Source organism: Perognathus longimembris, chromosome 9, assembly GCF_023159225.1.
Source record: "Perognathus longimembris pacificus isolate PPM17 chromosome 9, ASM2315922v1, whole genome shotgun sequence".
NCBI lineage: Eukaryota > Metazoa > Chordata > Mammalia > Rodentia > Heteromyidae > Perognathus > Perognathus longimembris.
The window spans coordinates 72,154,412-72,171,505 of NC_063169.1; the positions used below are offsets into that span (position 1 = coordinate 72,154,412).

General features: G+C 39.1%; 1 protein-coding gene across 15 annotated transcripts in view; it reads left to right on the plus strand.

Moving 5' to 3' along the window:
* The window catches only part of Afdn (afadin, adherens junction formation factor), a 117,460-nt gene that overhangs the window by 25,138 nt on the left and 75,228 nt on the right, over window positions 1–17,094 (plus strand). For 8 of the 15 annotated variants that reach the window (XM_048354438.1, XM_048354446.1, XM_048354442.1 and 5 more), the window contains exons 3-6: window positions 1,282–1,397; window positions 4,289–4,452; window positions 5,569–5,729; window positions 12,004–12,161. In XM_048354438.1, the coding sequence (XP_048210395.1) occupies window positions 1,282–1,397; window positions 4,289–4,452; window positions 5,569–5,729; window positions 12,004–12,161 (599 nt within the window). The remainder of the gene's footprint in view (window positions 1–1,281; window positions 1,398–4,288; window positions 4,453–5,568; window positions 5,730–12,003; window positions 12,162–17,094) is intronic. The other 7 variants (XM_048354440.1, XM_048354450.1, XM_048354451.1 and 4 more) reach the window with 3 other exon arrangements.

The window sequence follows — 17,094 nt, forward strand, 5'->3', positions numbered from 1 at the left end:
TTCCAGTGGCAGATCGCCTACCTACCCTCTACATAGCTAGGATTACAGAAGGCTGTCATGCCTGACCTATAAGTTGAGTGTGGGCCTCACTACTTTTTCCTGAGCAGATAACCACAATCTTCCTGATCTCCACTTCCCAAGAATCTGGGATTATAGGTGGGCCTGAGCCACTGTTCCTGATCTTCTCTTTTTTTTTATGTTAATATATCTCATTTTATGTCATATTTTTAGTTAATAGAATAGTAATTTGTTTTATTCTTGTATCTTGGTACTTAGCACTACTGTTGATATGTAATATTTACTAAGAGCCAGTAAGTCTCCACGTCCTTTTAAATACTGTCCGTTTTTTTGTGTGTTTTTTTTTGGCAGTACCGGAACTTGAACTCAGAGCCTGGTGCTAAGCTTTTTTACTCAAGGCTAGTGTTCTACCACTTGAGCCACAGCTCCATTTCTGGAATTTTAGTGATTGGTTGGGAGAGTCTCATGGAGCTTCCTGCCCAGCTTTGCTTTGAACCACCATCCTCAGTCTCCTGTGTGGCTACGATTAGAGATATGAGCCAGCGGCTCTTGGCCTTTATTCATTCTTGCTTCACCCTTGTTCCCTTTTCCACAGTAAACCTGGAGCTGCTCTTGCTCCCTGCTCTCATTGGCTTCCTTGTAGCATTTTTCTGATAAGCACTTGGAACCATATTTGCCAAAACTAATATCATCATCATCATTATCAAGTGGAATGTTCGCCTTTTGTTTTGCTGGTGCTCATTTTATATTTAAATTGTGGGTATAGCATTAGAAATGCTAAGCCAACTGAGAGAACTCTGGGTCCTCTGTTTGAGACTGCAGTGAATGTCTCTGTGCTCTGTGATATGCTTTTTCTCCTGTCTGTCTAGCTGACCTCATTGTAACAATGAAAGGCAAGCCATCCTGACCTTTATATCATAGCCTGGTTGAGGTTAAGACAATCTTTTTGTTGAATAATCAACTCTACATTACTCCTTTGTATTGCCTATCCTACTGTTTTCATTGTAGTATATTACTGTGCACCACAGAGATGCTTACTCTCTTTAAAAAGCCCCTTAAAAGAAACTCCTGGCAAAACTAGCACCACATTAGCAACAGAGTGCCAGTAGATAAAATCCGATTTAACATGAACAGTACATTTCAGTCTTTCAGCAGAGGAATAAAGTACTTTATGACTATGAAATGTATATCATAGGACTGGTTATTGCACTCATGCCATGAATTAACCATGCCTTATATTTTTTGCCATTTCATATTTTGAAGAAGAAAGAAGATTGGACGTTGATGAGAAGCCTCTAGTTGTGCAGTTGAATTGGAATAAAGATGATCGAGAGGGCAGATTTGTCCTTAAGAATGAGAACGATGCAATCCCTGCTAAGGTGGGAGCCTTCACTTGGGTCTGACACAGACTCTCGTCATCCCTGGCCCTGTCTGGTGGAATCAAGAAGGGGGAGTGGGAGGACTGATTTTTTCCTAAATACCTTTACCCTGTCTAGAAAAGAATTGTTTTTCTCTCTCTTACTCTTTTATTTCACCTGGTAATTTCAATGTTGCTTCCTCACTTTTTCAAAGAAGTTTTCTTTTTTGGTTTTTGTGTTGGTATTGGGACTTGAACTTGGGCCTGAGCACTTCCCTGAGCTTTGTTGCTCAAGGCTAGTACTCTGCCACTTGAGCCACAGTTCCAGTTACAGCTTTTTAGTGATGAATTGGAGATAAGAGGCTGGTAGGTTTTCCTGCCAGGGTTGGCTTTGAACCACAATCCTCTGATCTCAGCCTCCTAAGTTGCTTGGAATAAAGGCATGGGCCACCTGCACTTGGCCAAAGAGGAGTTGTTACTATTTTTAAATTTTATTGTTATTATAAAGGTGCTGTACAGAGGAGTTACAGTTATGTAAATCAGCTAAAGAGTATATTTCTTTTTGGACAGTGTCACACCATCCTTTGCTTTCTCCAAGGTTTTTTCCTCCCATCCCTACCCACAAGTTATATAGTTCATTTTCAACACAGTAAAAGGAAGAGTTCTTAAGTAAGCTTTTGAGACTGAGGCACTTAATGGTCAAGCCATTGCTTTTAGTTCCCTCTCCAGTTATAAAATTGAAATTGGTCTAATATGAAACAAAAAGGAAAAGGAAATTACTAACATATATAAACTTTGAGAACCAAATTCAGAAGCCACACTTAAAACTTTTTCATTTTATATATGCCAAGACTGGGAATCAGCAAGCTTTCTTGGATTTCTTTGGATGAGACCATAGAATGATTCTAAAACTTTTCTCCCCTGAGGTGGTAAGATACCTGGAACTTTTTTGTGTGTATGTTGAATAGTACAAATTGCAGATGTGGACTGAAAATAACTATAATTCTGTGCCAAATAAAGTGGACATTTTACACAAGAACTCAGCATTAACAAATTATAGAAAATGCGAAGGCTGGGAATATATTTTGAGAAGATTGTTTCATTTTTTTCCCCGTCAAGTGATTGCATAAGGGCTTATTACTCACACTTAGCAGCAGGAAATTTTCTTGTCTGGTGTAATTGTTGTATGTTGATTCCCAGATGTTTATGCTAGCCATTCATTCAGGTACCAGTCCTGGAGCTTGGGCACTGTCAGTGACTTTTTGTGTTCAAGGCTAATGCTAAACTACTTGAGCCATAGCTCTACTTCCAGCTTTTTTGGTGGTTAGAGATAAAAAGTTTCATGGGTTTTCCTGCCCGGGCTGGCTTTGAACCATGATCATCAGATCTTAGTCTCCTTAGTAATGAGGATTACAGTTGTAAGCCACTGGGGCCCAGTTTACAGATGATGTAATTGATTTTGCTTACATCTCAACAGATGGATACAAACTTAGTGTGGTCTCCATTGTTTTGCTGGCCATGTTTGATTTCAGTCTGTTGTTCTCTATGCTTTGCTGTGGACCACAGACCCACATTGACATATGACATATTTGAACCTGCTTTAGGACCATCACAATGCTGCTATAAGAGGAAAAATTGGGATATTGATGTTTTTTCTTCCTCACTTCCTTTCTCCACATAATAACTATTTTCTTTCTCAATACAGTGGTTCTTTTTCTTACTTTTTAACTCTTTATCTGTTAGTTTTTACATACTGTGGCTCTGTGTCATCTATTAGCAGGCTATATTTGTAGATTGAAATACAGATTAAGAATATGTAAGCAAATGAATGATTTCTAGCAGAGAAGTTAAGATATTTTTGTAGCCACATAATATGTAAGAACTTTGGTTCATTACAGCCAGTTGATTGTGACTACTCTTTTTTTTTTTTTTTACCAGTCCTGGGCCTTGAACTCAGGGCCTGAGCACTGTCCCTGGCTTCTTTTTGCTCAAGACTAGCACTGTACCACTTGAGCCACAGCACCACTTCTGTCTTTTTCTGTGTATGTGGTGCTGAGGAATCGAACCCAGGGCTTCATGCATGACTAGGCCAGCTCTCTACCACTAGGCCACATTCCCAGCCCGATTGTGACTACTCTTTAACATTTCCTTTGAGCCTAAAGAAAAGTACCCATGGAAGAAGTAGTGCTTTAGATTCCTTGTTTCCATACTTTCATTAGGTCCCTTTTACTCAGGTTATTTGATGGTAACTTGTTTGGGGTTTTATTTGCTGAAAATCCATTTTTTTATGTCGTTTGTAGTAACTTCGAGGGTTTAAAAAATTTTTTTTTGCTTGCTTGTTGCTTATAAACTGAGACAAAATTTTTACATGGAATGCATAGAGTTGGTTTTTTTTGTGGTGTTGGTCGTACTAGAGGCTTGAACTTTGGGTCTCATGCTTGCTAGGCCTCCCACTTGAGACATACCTCAGGCCTAAAATGCGCAGATTTTGATTTTACGGTTCACTTGGTTTTAATAAGTGCCTATATCCTTGTCACCTCTGTTGAGGTACAGAACATTGACATCACCCCAAACCTTGTTCTTTTGTTTTGTTTTGTTTTGCCTGTCCTGGGGCTTGAATTCAGGGCCTGAGCACTGTCCTTGGCTTCTTTTTGCTCAAGGCTAGCACTCTACCATTTGAGCCACGGTGCCACTTCTAGCTTTTTCTGTTTATGTGGTGCTGAGGAATCAAACCCAGGGCTTCATGTATGTGAGGTGAGCACTTTACCACTAGGCCATATTCCCAGCCCTCAAACCTTGTTCCGTACAGCTTTTAATTTTAGTTGTAGCCTGTGAGGTGAAGGTAGGTTGGTCATGGGGAGCCTGTGTGATTTCTAGGTGGTGGCCAACAGATGATAATGTTAATTTTATCAGAAGGCTCAAAGCAATGGACCTGAAAAGCAGGAAAAAGAAGGTGTTATCCAGAACTTCAAGAGAACTCTTTCGAAGAAAGAAAAGAAGGAAAAGAAGAAGAGAGAAAAAGAGGCTTTGAGACAGGCATCTGATAAAGAAGATAGACCTTCTCAAGGGGAAGACAGGTAAAACATTTCAGAATTGTGCTTTAAGCCAGATGTTTTTTCAAATGTAACACACTTGGTAAGTTACCAGGTATATTATGGCTTGGATGTGTATCACTAAGAAGTTTAGGGGTTGGAGGCATGGCTCCATTGGTAGAGCACTAGCCAGTGAGCAAAAGCATCAGGTACTGAGTTTGAATCCTGTTTTCAGGCCATAAAATAAGTTGATTGAACTCTGGGGTCTGGGCACTGCCCCTGAGCTATACTGCTAAAGGGTAGAATTACTTGAAACAGCTACACTTCTGGCTTTTTATGGTTACTTGAAGATAAGAGCTTCATAGACTGTTCTGCCCAGGCTGGCTTTGAACCTCGATCTTCAGATCTCAGCCTTTTGAGTAGCTAGGATTCCAGGTGCCTGGCTTAAATGAGATTCTTTTTTTTCCCCCAGTCCTGAGCCTCAGGACCTGAGCACTCAGGGCCTGAGCACTGTCCCTGGCTTCTTCTTGCTCAAGGCTAGCACTCTGCCACTTGAGCCACAGCACCACTACTGGCCGTTTTCTGTATATGTGGTGCTGGGGAATCGAACTCAGGGCTTCATGTATATGAGGCAAGCACTCTTGCCACTAGGTCATATTCCCAGCCCTTAAATGAGATTCTTAAGTAAATAATTACTTGTATTTTGAATGTTGGGGTACAATATCACTTATTTGCTGTTAGGATAAAACTGATGCATGGGCTGGGAGGTAGCTCAGTGGCAAAGTGCTTGCCTTGCAAGTGCAACATCCTGGGTTCGAGCCCAAGTACCAAAAAAAAGACCACCTCCCCCTCCCCCCCAAAAAAGATGCAAAAATTATTGAAATGCATAGTTTACTTATCTTATTGAACATATAACCACTAAGTTGTATAAATTGATGAAGTTTTCATTTGTTTCTGCTTACATCACTAGTTTCTTTTGAGAAAAACTATTTTGTTGTTGCTGCTGTCGTTAAATCATGGTGAAAGGACATGGTTAATAGTATACAACAGATCTATTAGGACATAGATGTAGCCAGGTGACATTATCACTAGTTTTTCTGTGATTTTGTATTTCTAATGGGGAGAAATATTAAATATCATCGTTGCTTTTTTTCCATGTAGTGAGAATTCTCGTCTGGCTGCTGAAGTTTATAAAGACATGCCTGAAACTAGCTTTACTCGAACAATTTCTAATCCTGAGGTGGTAATGAAGCGGCGGAGACAACAGAAATTGGAAAAAAGAATGCAAGAGTTTCGGAGTTCTGATGGGCGGCCTGATTCAGGTACAGCTTGCATTGTTTTTTTCCATATTTTTTGTAAAGAGCATTTGATTACACTTGCTATATATGCATCACTCTTAACTCAAACAGTGGATGAGGTAGTACACAGCTATGTACTGTAAGTGTCTTATGAAGAATTCTGTTAACACAGAAATAGAGTTAATAACATATAATTCCCCACCAGCTTTGCTTTTTATTGTTGTTTGTTTTGTTTTTTTGCCAGTCCTGGGGGTTTGAACTCAGGGCCTGAGCACTGTCTCTGGCTTCTTTTTGCTCAAGGCTAGCACTGTGCCACTTGAGCCACAGCGCCACTTCTGGCCATTTTCTATATATGTGGTGCTGAGGAATTGAACCCAGGGCTTCATGCATGTCAGGTGAGCACTCTACCACTAGGCCATATTCCCAGCCCCAGCTTTGCTTTTTAAAAAGAAATTGATACATTAGTTGTACAATGTGACATTTTCATATACCCATATAATGTATCCTGATCAAAATCACTTCCTTTATCCCTCTCCTTTAGCCCTATTGCTTAAAACAGTTTCAACAGGCTTCATTATTCTGCTTTCATACATGTAACTAAGTGACTTCAACGGTATTCATCCTCACTTGGTTTATTTGCCCTCCCCACCCGCTGGTTCTCCCTTAATATATAACAGAATCCATCTTACTTTTCTAAGCTCATTTTGTTCTTTGGTTTATATAAGTTGTACTGAAGGGTTTCACCATGGTATTTCAAACATACATATATTTTAATCAGAATAACTATTTCTTTCTCTTTCGTCATTCCTCTAACTCTTGTTGATCAACAGCTTCCATAGAGATTCCTTATGTTATCCTCATACATATTTACAATATATTTTGAAATTGTTCACCCCATCTCTCTTTTCCTCTCTCTCTTTATTCCTTTAAACAGTTCCAAAATGAGAACCATGTTCTATGTGTATGTGTTCTTATTTATCTATGTATATGTAAGTGTGTAAATTTTCATGAGTATGTGTGTCTTTAGGTCTTTCATTCTGGAAAATTGCAAATCTGTACAAAAGATGATACATATGTGTCTCATGTACCCATCGCCAACTAATGAAGAAACAACTAATATTTCTTTTTTCTTTCCCAACCTAGAATACATTGCTCTCCTATTCTAAAACTTAATATTTTGAAGCAGATTACAAACTTTTATTTCTAAATGTTTTGGTACATTTTTTTGAAGGCTGAAGATTCTTAAACAAAATTGATACCAGTACCATTATCACATATAAAAGAATTGACAGTAATTCTTTAATACCACCAAATACTTTGTCATCTTTTGGAGTTGAGATTAAAATTAGACCCATGTTGATTGATTTTTTGTCATTCTAAAATTTCCTTTTTAATTTTCTTTCTTCATTTTGTTGGTTTGATTTATCTTGAGAACCAAGGTCCTTTGTTGCCCAGATTTTACTTCTAGTCCTTTTGATCTATTTACCATTTTTTTCTTTTGTCTTTTCTGTTCCCTTGATTAAATTTAGATACAGTTACAGATACATATACTGGGATAAGTGTGCATATCTGTGTCTATATCAATATACATACAGGTATAGAAGGGATACAAATACTTAAATATCCTTTAGAGGTAGCTGTGACTGTTATAATGAACTCATGGATTTAAAACTATTTACTCCTTTGTGATTTGTTGGATTAATGTCTAGAGTCTGAGAGAGTTTTCCATTTTTCTCCCAAGTCCTAAATAGTTCCAGTGGTCTTGGGTAGCTTTCTTACTGGGCAGGATTCTGTTCAGCTGCACATATAATATGCAGGCTAAGAGATAGCTGCTGGTGTAAGGAGTTCTTCATGCATTTATACTACTGTGATTTTAGAAAATATAGATACTCTTTACAATAACATGCTTGCTTTCTTAGTATTTTTGTTTGCCTTATCTTAGTATCATTGTTTACCTTTTTCTCTCTACATTGCATAATAATAGTGTCAAAATAAAAATAGAAGTGTTAGAATTATGTTACTGAAAACATTTTAAGATTTGTGAGATCGCGTGTGGGTATAGTCTATAAGGACATTGAGTTGCTGCCTTTTACAATCACATAATTCTTATTTATGTGGCAGTATTTGCATATTGATTTACACTTAGATTTGTTTTTTGTTTTTTGTTTTTTACTTTAGAGATTTTCTTTTATAAAATCTAGAGTTGTTACATCTCCAGGGTAAAGTATATCTAGAGAAGTTAGTGACAGTGTAGTGCACATTGCATTCCAGTTGTACAAGTGGCAGTGCTGTACAATGGGTTTCCACTGGGCAGAATGTCAGTATTTGTGTAAGTGGCAGTGCACTGCACAATGGATTTCCACTTGCATAAGTGACAATGCATTGCACAGTGGATTTTCACTGGACAGAATATCTGTATTTGTTGTAAGTGGCAGTGCACTGCACTTCCACTTGCCAGCATGTACTGTACACTGCATTTCTACTTGGCAGCATATCAGGAGTTATTGAATATGAGCTGTGCTCATGCTTGTGTTCATTAGTAGACATGTTCATTTGTGTTTCGTTAGCTTGTGATCTACATTCAGGAGGCAGACTCCATGGACTGTGCTATGAGATGCATCTACTTCTATTACCTGACAGGTTGCTGAGGACTCAGAGTTGGGCAGTACCTTTCAGAGCAGGTCTCTAGATAGACTGAGCTGTGAGCCAGGTTGGCCTTGCAGCTCGCTTTTTCCTCCAAGACTCATTCGAGCCCTCCCTACCTTGAAGCCGAGTCAGTTATTTCATGAAAGTTGTGATACTGTTGTTGACTAAAAATCTTCTGAAGTGATGCACACCTGTCACTCTAGCACTTTGGAAGCTGAGGCAGAAAGGTTGCAAATTTCAGGTCAGCCTGGACTACACAGTCAGACTATGTCTGAAATACAAAACAAAAATAAGAATAAAAGCAAAAAACTAGAAGAGCAAGGAACTTTTTGATTTCATTAGTTTTGTAGGAGGATAATTTTGAGACCTAAATATTTAAAAGTATTTTTTTATCTTGTCAAGTATTTGAACGTGCTTATAAATAAATATATGTATCAAGAAGTAAGAAAAAAGATTAGGAGAAACAGGGAAAATATAAAAAAGAAAGCCAAAATTTTAAAAAAGACAAGTGGAACATTGAAATACCTGTTTGTGCTGAGCATGTGCCAAATCTGAAGGCAAATCTGCGCTGGAGAAAGGCGCCTGGCGTGCTCTCGCCACAGCCAGCGTCCCCGCTCTCTTGAGGAACATGTCAGTCTTGATAGGGACAGCGAGCTTTGCGTGTCCATTTTTCTAAGTCACTTAATACAATTTTGTCATGATGTGTATTACGGTGGATTGGAATGCAACATTTGAGGGTAGTTATAAGAAAATTGGATGCCTTTTGCAGGTCATGTAGCCTTTGCCAGATACTCACATTTACTTTCTACATCCATTGGGGGTGCTGTTTGATGTGCTTTATTAATAAATTGCTGAAGAGTTTTGTTTTGTCCTGGTTTTTTTTTGTTGTTGTTGTTTTGTTTTTTTGCCAGTCCTGGGGCTTGAACTCAGGGCCTGAGCACTGTCCCTGGCTTCTTTTTTTTTTTGCTCAAGGCTAGTATTCTACCACTTGAGCCACAGCACCACTTCTGGCTTTTCCTATATATGTGGTACTGAGGAATCGAGCCCAGTGCTTCGTGCATGCTAGACAAGCACTTTACCACTAGGCCATATTCCCAGCCCTGCTGAAGAGTTTTAAGCTTGGGACTTATAAGCTTTCAGTTTACGGTCAGATTCAGATCTGAATAGATGACTGGGGGAACAGAGGATGGCTTTGAGGTTTATGATTAGAAGCAGTATGCCCACAACTGTATTGCCTTGTCCATAAAAAGCACAGGGGCCTCTGGCCTTCCATCTTGTATGAAAGAGCCATCAAGAGAAAACTGAAGAATGTCCACGTTGTAAAATACTAGGACTTAGGACAGACTGGGTCTTCCTGAAGAGAAGTTGGATAGATGTTATGGGACTGAAGTGAGCAAGTGTTTGAATGGATGTAGGGTTTCATGTTGTGCATCATATCAGATGTCCTTGTGTCTGAGAAGATGGTCAAGTATCTCATTCACAGTGGGGTTGGCCCCTGGGCTTGCAAAGTCTTCGTAACTCAGATGTATTCACTCTTTGATAAGTGTGGTTGACCCCAAGATGCCCTATCTCAATGCTGTCCAGCCTTTTCTCACTGAGAAGTGTAGGACTGTGAGAGCTGTTGGAGAGTGGGTCCTTCTCTGCCACAGTGCCGTGCACTGTCTGGTCGCAGCAGGACGCTGCTGTCAAGAAGGACAGGAGCATTGTGGGAGGGTGCTCTTGGAACCCTGTGATCCCCCTGACCTCTGCACAGTCAGCTTTGGAATGGGGTTAGAGTAAGGTACCTGCCACTTTGGCACTGAAATGTATATTTATACAGATAGGTGTTAGTTTTTTGTTTTTTTTTTGGCCAGTCCTGGGCCTTGGACTCAGGGCCTGAGCACTGTCCCTGGCTTCTTCCCACTCAAGGCTAGCACTCCGCCGCTTGAGCCACAGCGCCGCTTCTGGCCGTTTTCTGTATATGTATGGTGCTGAGGAATCGAACCTAGGGCCTCGTGTATCCGAGGCAGGCACTCTTGCCACTAGGCTATATCCCCAGCCCTAGGTGTTAGTTTGTAATGGGACTTTAAAAGTATTAATGCTCTCTTGTTAATATATAGGTATATCTTTGTTGAGGTAGTATCATGGCTTTACACCTTAGAACTAGAAGTCTTTTTAATTAAACCCATACCTACTGAGTGCTTTTTTGTATCAGAATGACTTAATGCTCAATATACTAAAACCACACTGTTATTTTAAACAGATTTTATAATATATTTTATCAGGTAGTAAAAATAATTTTATTCAATAGCCATCATTTGGCCACATGGATGTGAATTTTATGGCTACCACACCTTGATGTGCCCTTTAGAAGAAGTGCTGCTCAAAACTGAAATATCTGTAGAGCCCATGCTGATTTTCTTTAGTGACTCCCTCCCTCCCTCCCTCCCTCCCTCCCTCCCCCTCCCTCCCTCTCTCCCTCCCTTCGTCCCTTCCTCCTTCACTTCCTCCCTCCCTCTCTCCCTCCCTTCTTTTTTTTTTTGGCAGCCCTAGGGCATGGGACTCAGGGCCTGAGCACTGTCCCTGGCTTCTTTTTGCTCAAGGATAGCACTCTACCACTTGAGCCACAGCGCCACTTCTGGCTTTTTTCTATTTATGTGGTGCTGAGGAATCGAACTCAGGGCTTCATGTATGCGAGCAAGCGCTCTATCACTAGGCCATATCTAGGCCATCTTTAGTGACTTTTGGATACGTTCTGTCTTTAAATCTCTCAGATGAATCAAATTTGTCATGCTTTGTGGTCTGTAACATTGAGGTCACTGAAGTCTTACCTTAGCTTTTAGGACATGTCCTTACTATATTTATTTATTTTTATCACGTCTTTAAATTTTTCTTATTATAAAGGTGATATACAAAGGGGTTACAGCTACATAAGTCAGGTAAAGAGTATATTTCTTCTTGGACAGTGTCACCCCTTCTCTCACTCCCCCTTCTTTTTAAAGAGTATTTTTTAAAATGTTGTTCAAAGGGGTTTCGATTCAAGATGTTAGTTCATATATACAATGCATCTTGAGTATCAGTCAAGCTAGCAAGCAAGCTGATCAAGTTTGAGGCCTGGGATTCAAATCTCACTATTGACAAAACAAAGAAACTAACAGAAAAAAATAAAAATAAAAACCAGCATCCCATTCTAGTGGCAAATCCCTTTGGAAGAATCTAGACTAAAGCACCTGAGGTCTTTTGGCTCCTAGTTCACTTGTTAAAAATAAGCTTCTTTAGCAGGGCTAATATTAACTTAACTTGCTGCAGATTGAGGCTCAGAAAGTAGAAGTGGAGGAAATAGGGCTGGGGACTTGGGGACTAGTAGAAGAGGGACACACCACAGAGAAACCCTGAGCCCTTCCCTTTCCTGGGGAAGCCAGTCAGCTGACCGAGGTAAAAGCTCTTCTCCATGAAGAGAGGACTGGCCTGTCTTTCAGGATTGTTCTCCATAGCAGAATGTCACTAGGTCAGCAGGTGGCTGCTATGTGTTATCTCACAGGAAACAGAATGGAGTGGTGGTATAGAATTTGCTTTTTACCTGATGCAGCTGGCACACAAGTGATTATAAACATCAACTATTTCTGTCATCTGCTTAAAATAAAGTTGTGCTCAAAGATATTTATTTTTCCAGGTGGAACATTGAGAATTTACGCAGACAGCTTAAAACCAAATATTCCCTACAAGACAATCCTGCTGTCTACTACAGATCCTGCAGATTTTGCTGTGGCTGAAGCTTTAGAGAAGTATGGTCTGGAAAAAGAAAATCCTAAGGACTACTGCATTGCTCGGGTATGTAACTGCCATGCCAATTCTTACCAGTGTCATTTGTGCACTTAAAGTGAAAGATTTTATTTTTGTTTATTTTTGTTTGTTTTTTTAATTCATTTAATTAAAAAAATTATCTTTTAAGTAGTTGTACATAGAAGTTTCAATTCAGCATATCAGTTTATGAGTACATTGCATTTTGATCATTGTCACCCCTTCTGCTGTTTGCCAGCTCCCAACCCCACCCGTTCCCTCAAGTTACCTGAAACCATTTTGACATATGTACATTGAATATTATGATTCTGTTTGCCTACCCCTTTCGCTCTCCGTCTGCCTTCCCGAAAGAGTTTTACAACAGTGAAACCTAGACCCATGTTATCACTGTAGCAATGTGCTAGATATGTATAAAACTGAAGCCATGTGTTAGATATATATAAAACAATTTTTCTTCAATTACAAAGTTAATATATGTTCCTTTATAAAGTCAAAAAATATTAAAAGGCAAAGAAGAAAACAGGCTGAAGTTTTACTTCCAAAGGAAAGCCACACTATTAGCATTTTGATAGCCTTCCAATTCTTATGTTGCTTATATAGTATATCAGTCAGGAATGAGTATGTGTATGCGTGAGCATGTATGTGCCCATGTACATGGGTGCATGTGCACTGTATACTGCAGAGACTTAACAGCTGTTCAGTTCATGAAGCTGAAAGCTCAGAACAAGGGGTTACCCATGATGCAGCCTTAGTCTATATCTGAAGGTCTTGGACTTCCTGGAGAGGTGCTGGTGTGGATCGGTGTTGAGAGACTGAAGAAACTAGTCTGATATCCATGGGTGATGGCCCCAGTGGGGAGACATCCTTGTTCATTACATGTAGAGCTGGTCCACTCCATCTGGCTGAGAGTCTCTGGGTCTCTGGAGAAGCACCGGTGTGAGTTCTTGCTGCAAGGCTGGGGAGTCTGATGTCCATGGGTGATGGCTGCCAGGAGGGATGCACTTGTTCAGGAAGGGGGGAGCTGTGTGTGCTAGCTGGCTTTCTCCTCACATACAGGCTCCTAGCCTTTTGGACATCACCCACACTTAGGACAAGTCTTCTTCACTTAGTTAGTCGGTTGCATTTTACTAATCTCTAGGCTTCTGTTAATCCTACCAAATTGGTATCAAGATTAACTGTCAGGCATAGGTAATTTCATTTATACTAAAGACTGTAATATCATTTATATTCTTTAATAGTTACTTTGACTCTAGCACTCAAGAAACAGTGGTATTTTATCAGATTAAATTTGGTAACATAAAGGAAAATCTAGCAATATTCTGTTGAGTTAGCAAACCATGCAGAAAATTTTTAGCTTATAATTCAGTCACAATTATGTATTTACTGTAATCTTTCCATCAGAATTGCAACTGGCAGTAACTTTCAAAGCAAAGATACACTCCTTTGTCTTAGCAAGTAATTGTGTAATAATAAAATAGAACGACTATTTCAAATTTTTTCCTACAAAATAACTGAGGAATGAAGTACAATAGGCTATACATTTTAACCCTATAGTTCCATGAATTTTGCTATTTCATCTCTGTGAACATTTTCTTCATTGTCAGTTTCCTAGTGCTTCTTTGTGACCCATCCCTATTCTGTCCATCACTCTAGCTTAAATTTTATAGAATTTTTATATGAATAGCATCATACACTTAAGTCCTTGTTTTTGCTTGGTTTCATCAGCATGGTGATATTGAGACTCAAACTCACCATGGTTACTGTTTTTTAAGAATTCCCTTTGGTTATTAACTAGAACTTCAATGTATGGATCTGTCACAGAAGTAAACCATGTACATGTTGGTGTACGTTTGGGCTGTTTCCACTTTTGAAGTTTTGACTCTTTAGATAAAACTGCTGTGATCATATGTGTGCAAGTCTTACTATGAATGTACATTTTCTTAGGTAGTTACCTAGGACTATAATGATGCTCTAACATCAGTCTGGGTCCATCCATTTCCATGCAGCAATATTCTTTTGTTGTTTTAGCTTGTTAGTTTGTTTTACTTAGGTTAGTCAGGTTAATGTTTGTATTTGGCATGAGCTAAGTATCAGGTTTCTTCTTTTTATTTTTGGTAGTACTGGGGTTTGAACTCAGGATTTTGTGCTGGTACTCTACCCCTTGAGCTTTACCTCTAACCCTTTTTGTTTTTGTTACTGGTTTGTGTGTGTGTTTTTTAGATAGATTCTCCCTTCTTGCTTTTGTTTGTGTATTTATTGTTTCCTGTGTGTTTTCTGTATGTCTCCTGCTGCGATTGGGTTGATGGGTGCAGACAGCCGCACCCAGCTGCTGGGTGAGAGAAGGAGGAGCTTGCAGACTTTTTGTCTGGGCTGTGAACTAGTGATGCCCAGCCCAGTGTTCATTTTTTTTCATACAAAATACTTCATTGATTCTACACCTTTTGTTGGAAACACTTTATTTTCTTTCACTGAACACCTTTTGTTGGAAACACTTTATTTTCTTTCACTGAACACCTTTTATCAAGTTATTCAATCTCATGTATGTGTGGTTCTGTTTCTGGACCCTTTCCTGATCTATAATGACTTTTTGCCAGTAATAAGCTGCTTAGTTACTGTAGATTTATAAAGAGCCATAAAATCAGGTGAGTGACAGTATTGCTTTTTGTTTTTGCTTTTAATAAATGTTTTATTCTGGGTTATCTGTGTTTCTGTATAAGGTTTAGAACCTTCTTGTCAGTTTCCACACAGAACCTGCTGGGACTGGGATTATGAGTGGGTTTGGCTGGCATCTATAGTTGAACTTCTGTCAGTGGAGAGAGCAGCTCTTCAGTTACAAGTTCTTTGAATTCTTTTAGCAGTGTTTCTTTGTGATCATTTTCGAGGCCCTTATGCCTCTTTCATTAGTTAAAGACAGAGTGAACATAAGAACTTGCTTGAGGTTTTTACTGAAGAAGGAAAAGCCTAGTAGAACCATAATCTTAAGATTATAGCTTGACTTTTAGTTGAGAAAGACAGTGAAATAAATGCTTTCCTCACATTAAAATGACGAGAAAAGACTAAAAAAACTGAGGAGATGCATGGTAGCAAAGATAATGAAAGAGATGTGGAGGGCAGAGTTCTCAGTGGGATTTCCCAAGTGTGACAAGTGGTTGCTGATTGACTAGATCAGAGAAGGCCTGAAATGAAGGGCGCCAAGATAAAGGCACCAGGATGCCTGTGCCACCACCAAGGTAGAGGCTTGATACTTGCTAAGGCATGGATGAAAGTTAGCCTGAAAAGAAAAGAAAAAAAATAAATGGGTTGCACAATTTTGTAAGAGATAGCAGCCTTTCTTTCCCATTCCAACAACATTATCATTGACCAGCTAGAGGAAGACTAAATAGAGTGGGGTATCAGTGGGGAATCCTTGGACTTGGAGGTAATGGCACAGCCGAATGCATTTTTTTGTTCTCTTGGAAGGGAAACAATCAAAGGTAGAAAACATTATAGTTTGTTTTCTTCTTGGCAGGTAAATACAAAACAGAAGAGCCCTATTTTAATGCCAGGCTTTACTAGATAATGGTGCAGCAGAATACTTGTAATTACTCTTGTGCACATTAGCGATAGAATTTACTTATAGAATAATGAAGACCATGGATATGGGGAATATTATGATGTGTTCCCTATATTTAAAATTGGTTCTCAATTGCTATAAAAATATTGCAAGCCAAAGTAATTATCTGTGTAACGGTAGTGAAGATAAGATTCTTGTTACTGGCCCTTTTCCACCTTGGTCCCCTATTGAATTCTAAACACTGAGGGAGAGTACTTTAAGAATGCCTAGCATCACACCTGAAACTTGGTGTTGCTCAAGTGTTTGTCAAGGGGATGTTTTTGTATAAATCTGTCTCATCAGTTCTATAAGATCACACATGATTTGTATATGATAGTCAACTTTTAACATGATTATCTTTCCAGTACCTTATGACTGATATTCACTGATGGAAATTTAAAAAGTTAAAGATACATTGATCCATGTTCTCTGTGACAAATCTAAAATACAGTGGGATATGATCAATTATACAGGATTCTAGATAATTACACACAGTGAGACTAAAAGAGAATACTCATTTGAGAGAAACACAAAGGTGAAATGTCTGTATGCCTCTTCATGTGTACATAAAATAATATATATTGTAATGAACTCCAAGATACAGAAGTGGGTGACCTCTTTTTTATTTCTTTTAGTTAATTTATTATTTTTTATCTTTTGATGATTCTGTCTTTTCCTTCTGTATGTTGTATTTAAGTGTCTACAGGAGGGTTGGGAAAACATACCAAACTCAAGGGAAAAAGGGTGAAAAATTGCAGCAGTGGAACTCACTAGACACTGATGAAAGTGAAATATTCAACTTGTACGTTGAGACAGGAGGTAGGAACTAGGAAAGTATGAGGGAACAGAAGACACCATATGAAAAGAAATGTATTAGTTACCTGACTGATGTAATTGTAATCCCTCTGTACATCACCTCTATAATAAAAATAAAATTTAAAAATAGAATACATTGATCAAGGTCATAAATACGTAAAAGCCCTACTTTTGAGTCTTTATTGACAATCACTTTTAGGTTATCTGATTTTATTCCTCTGTAAGGGAGATTGAACTCGGGGCTTCATACTTGCTGGATAGATACATGAACTATGTTCCTAGTCTTTTTTTTTTTTTTTTTTTTGGCCAGTCCTGGGGCTTGGACTCAGGGCCTGAGCATTGTCCCTGGCTTCTTTTTGCTCAAGGCTAGCACTCTGCCACTTGAGCCACAGCGCCACTTCTGGCCATTTTCTGTATATGTGGTGCTGGGGAATCGAACCCAGGGCCTCATGTATATGAGGCAGGCACTCTTGCCACTAGGCCATATCCCTAGCCCAGTCATTTTGTTTTTGAGGCAACTATCCAGGCCTCAAATTCATGAGCCTCCCACCTCCA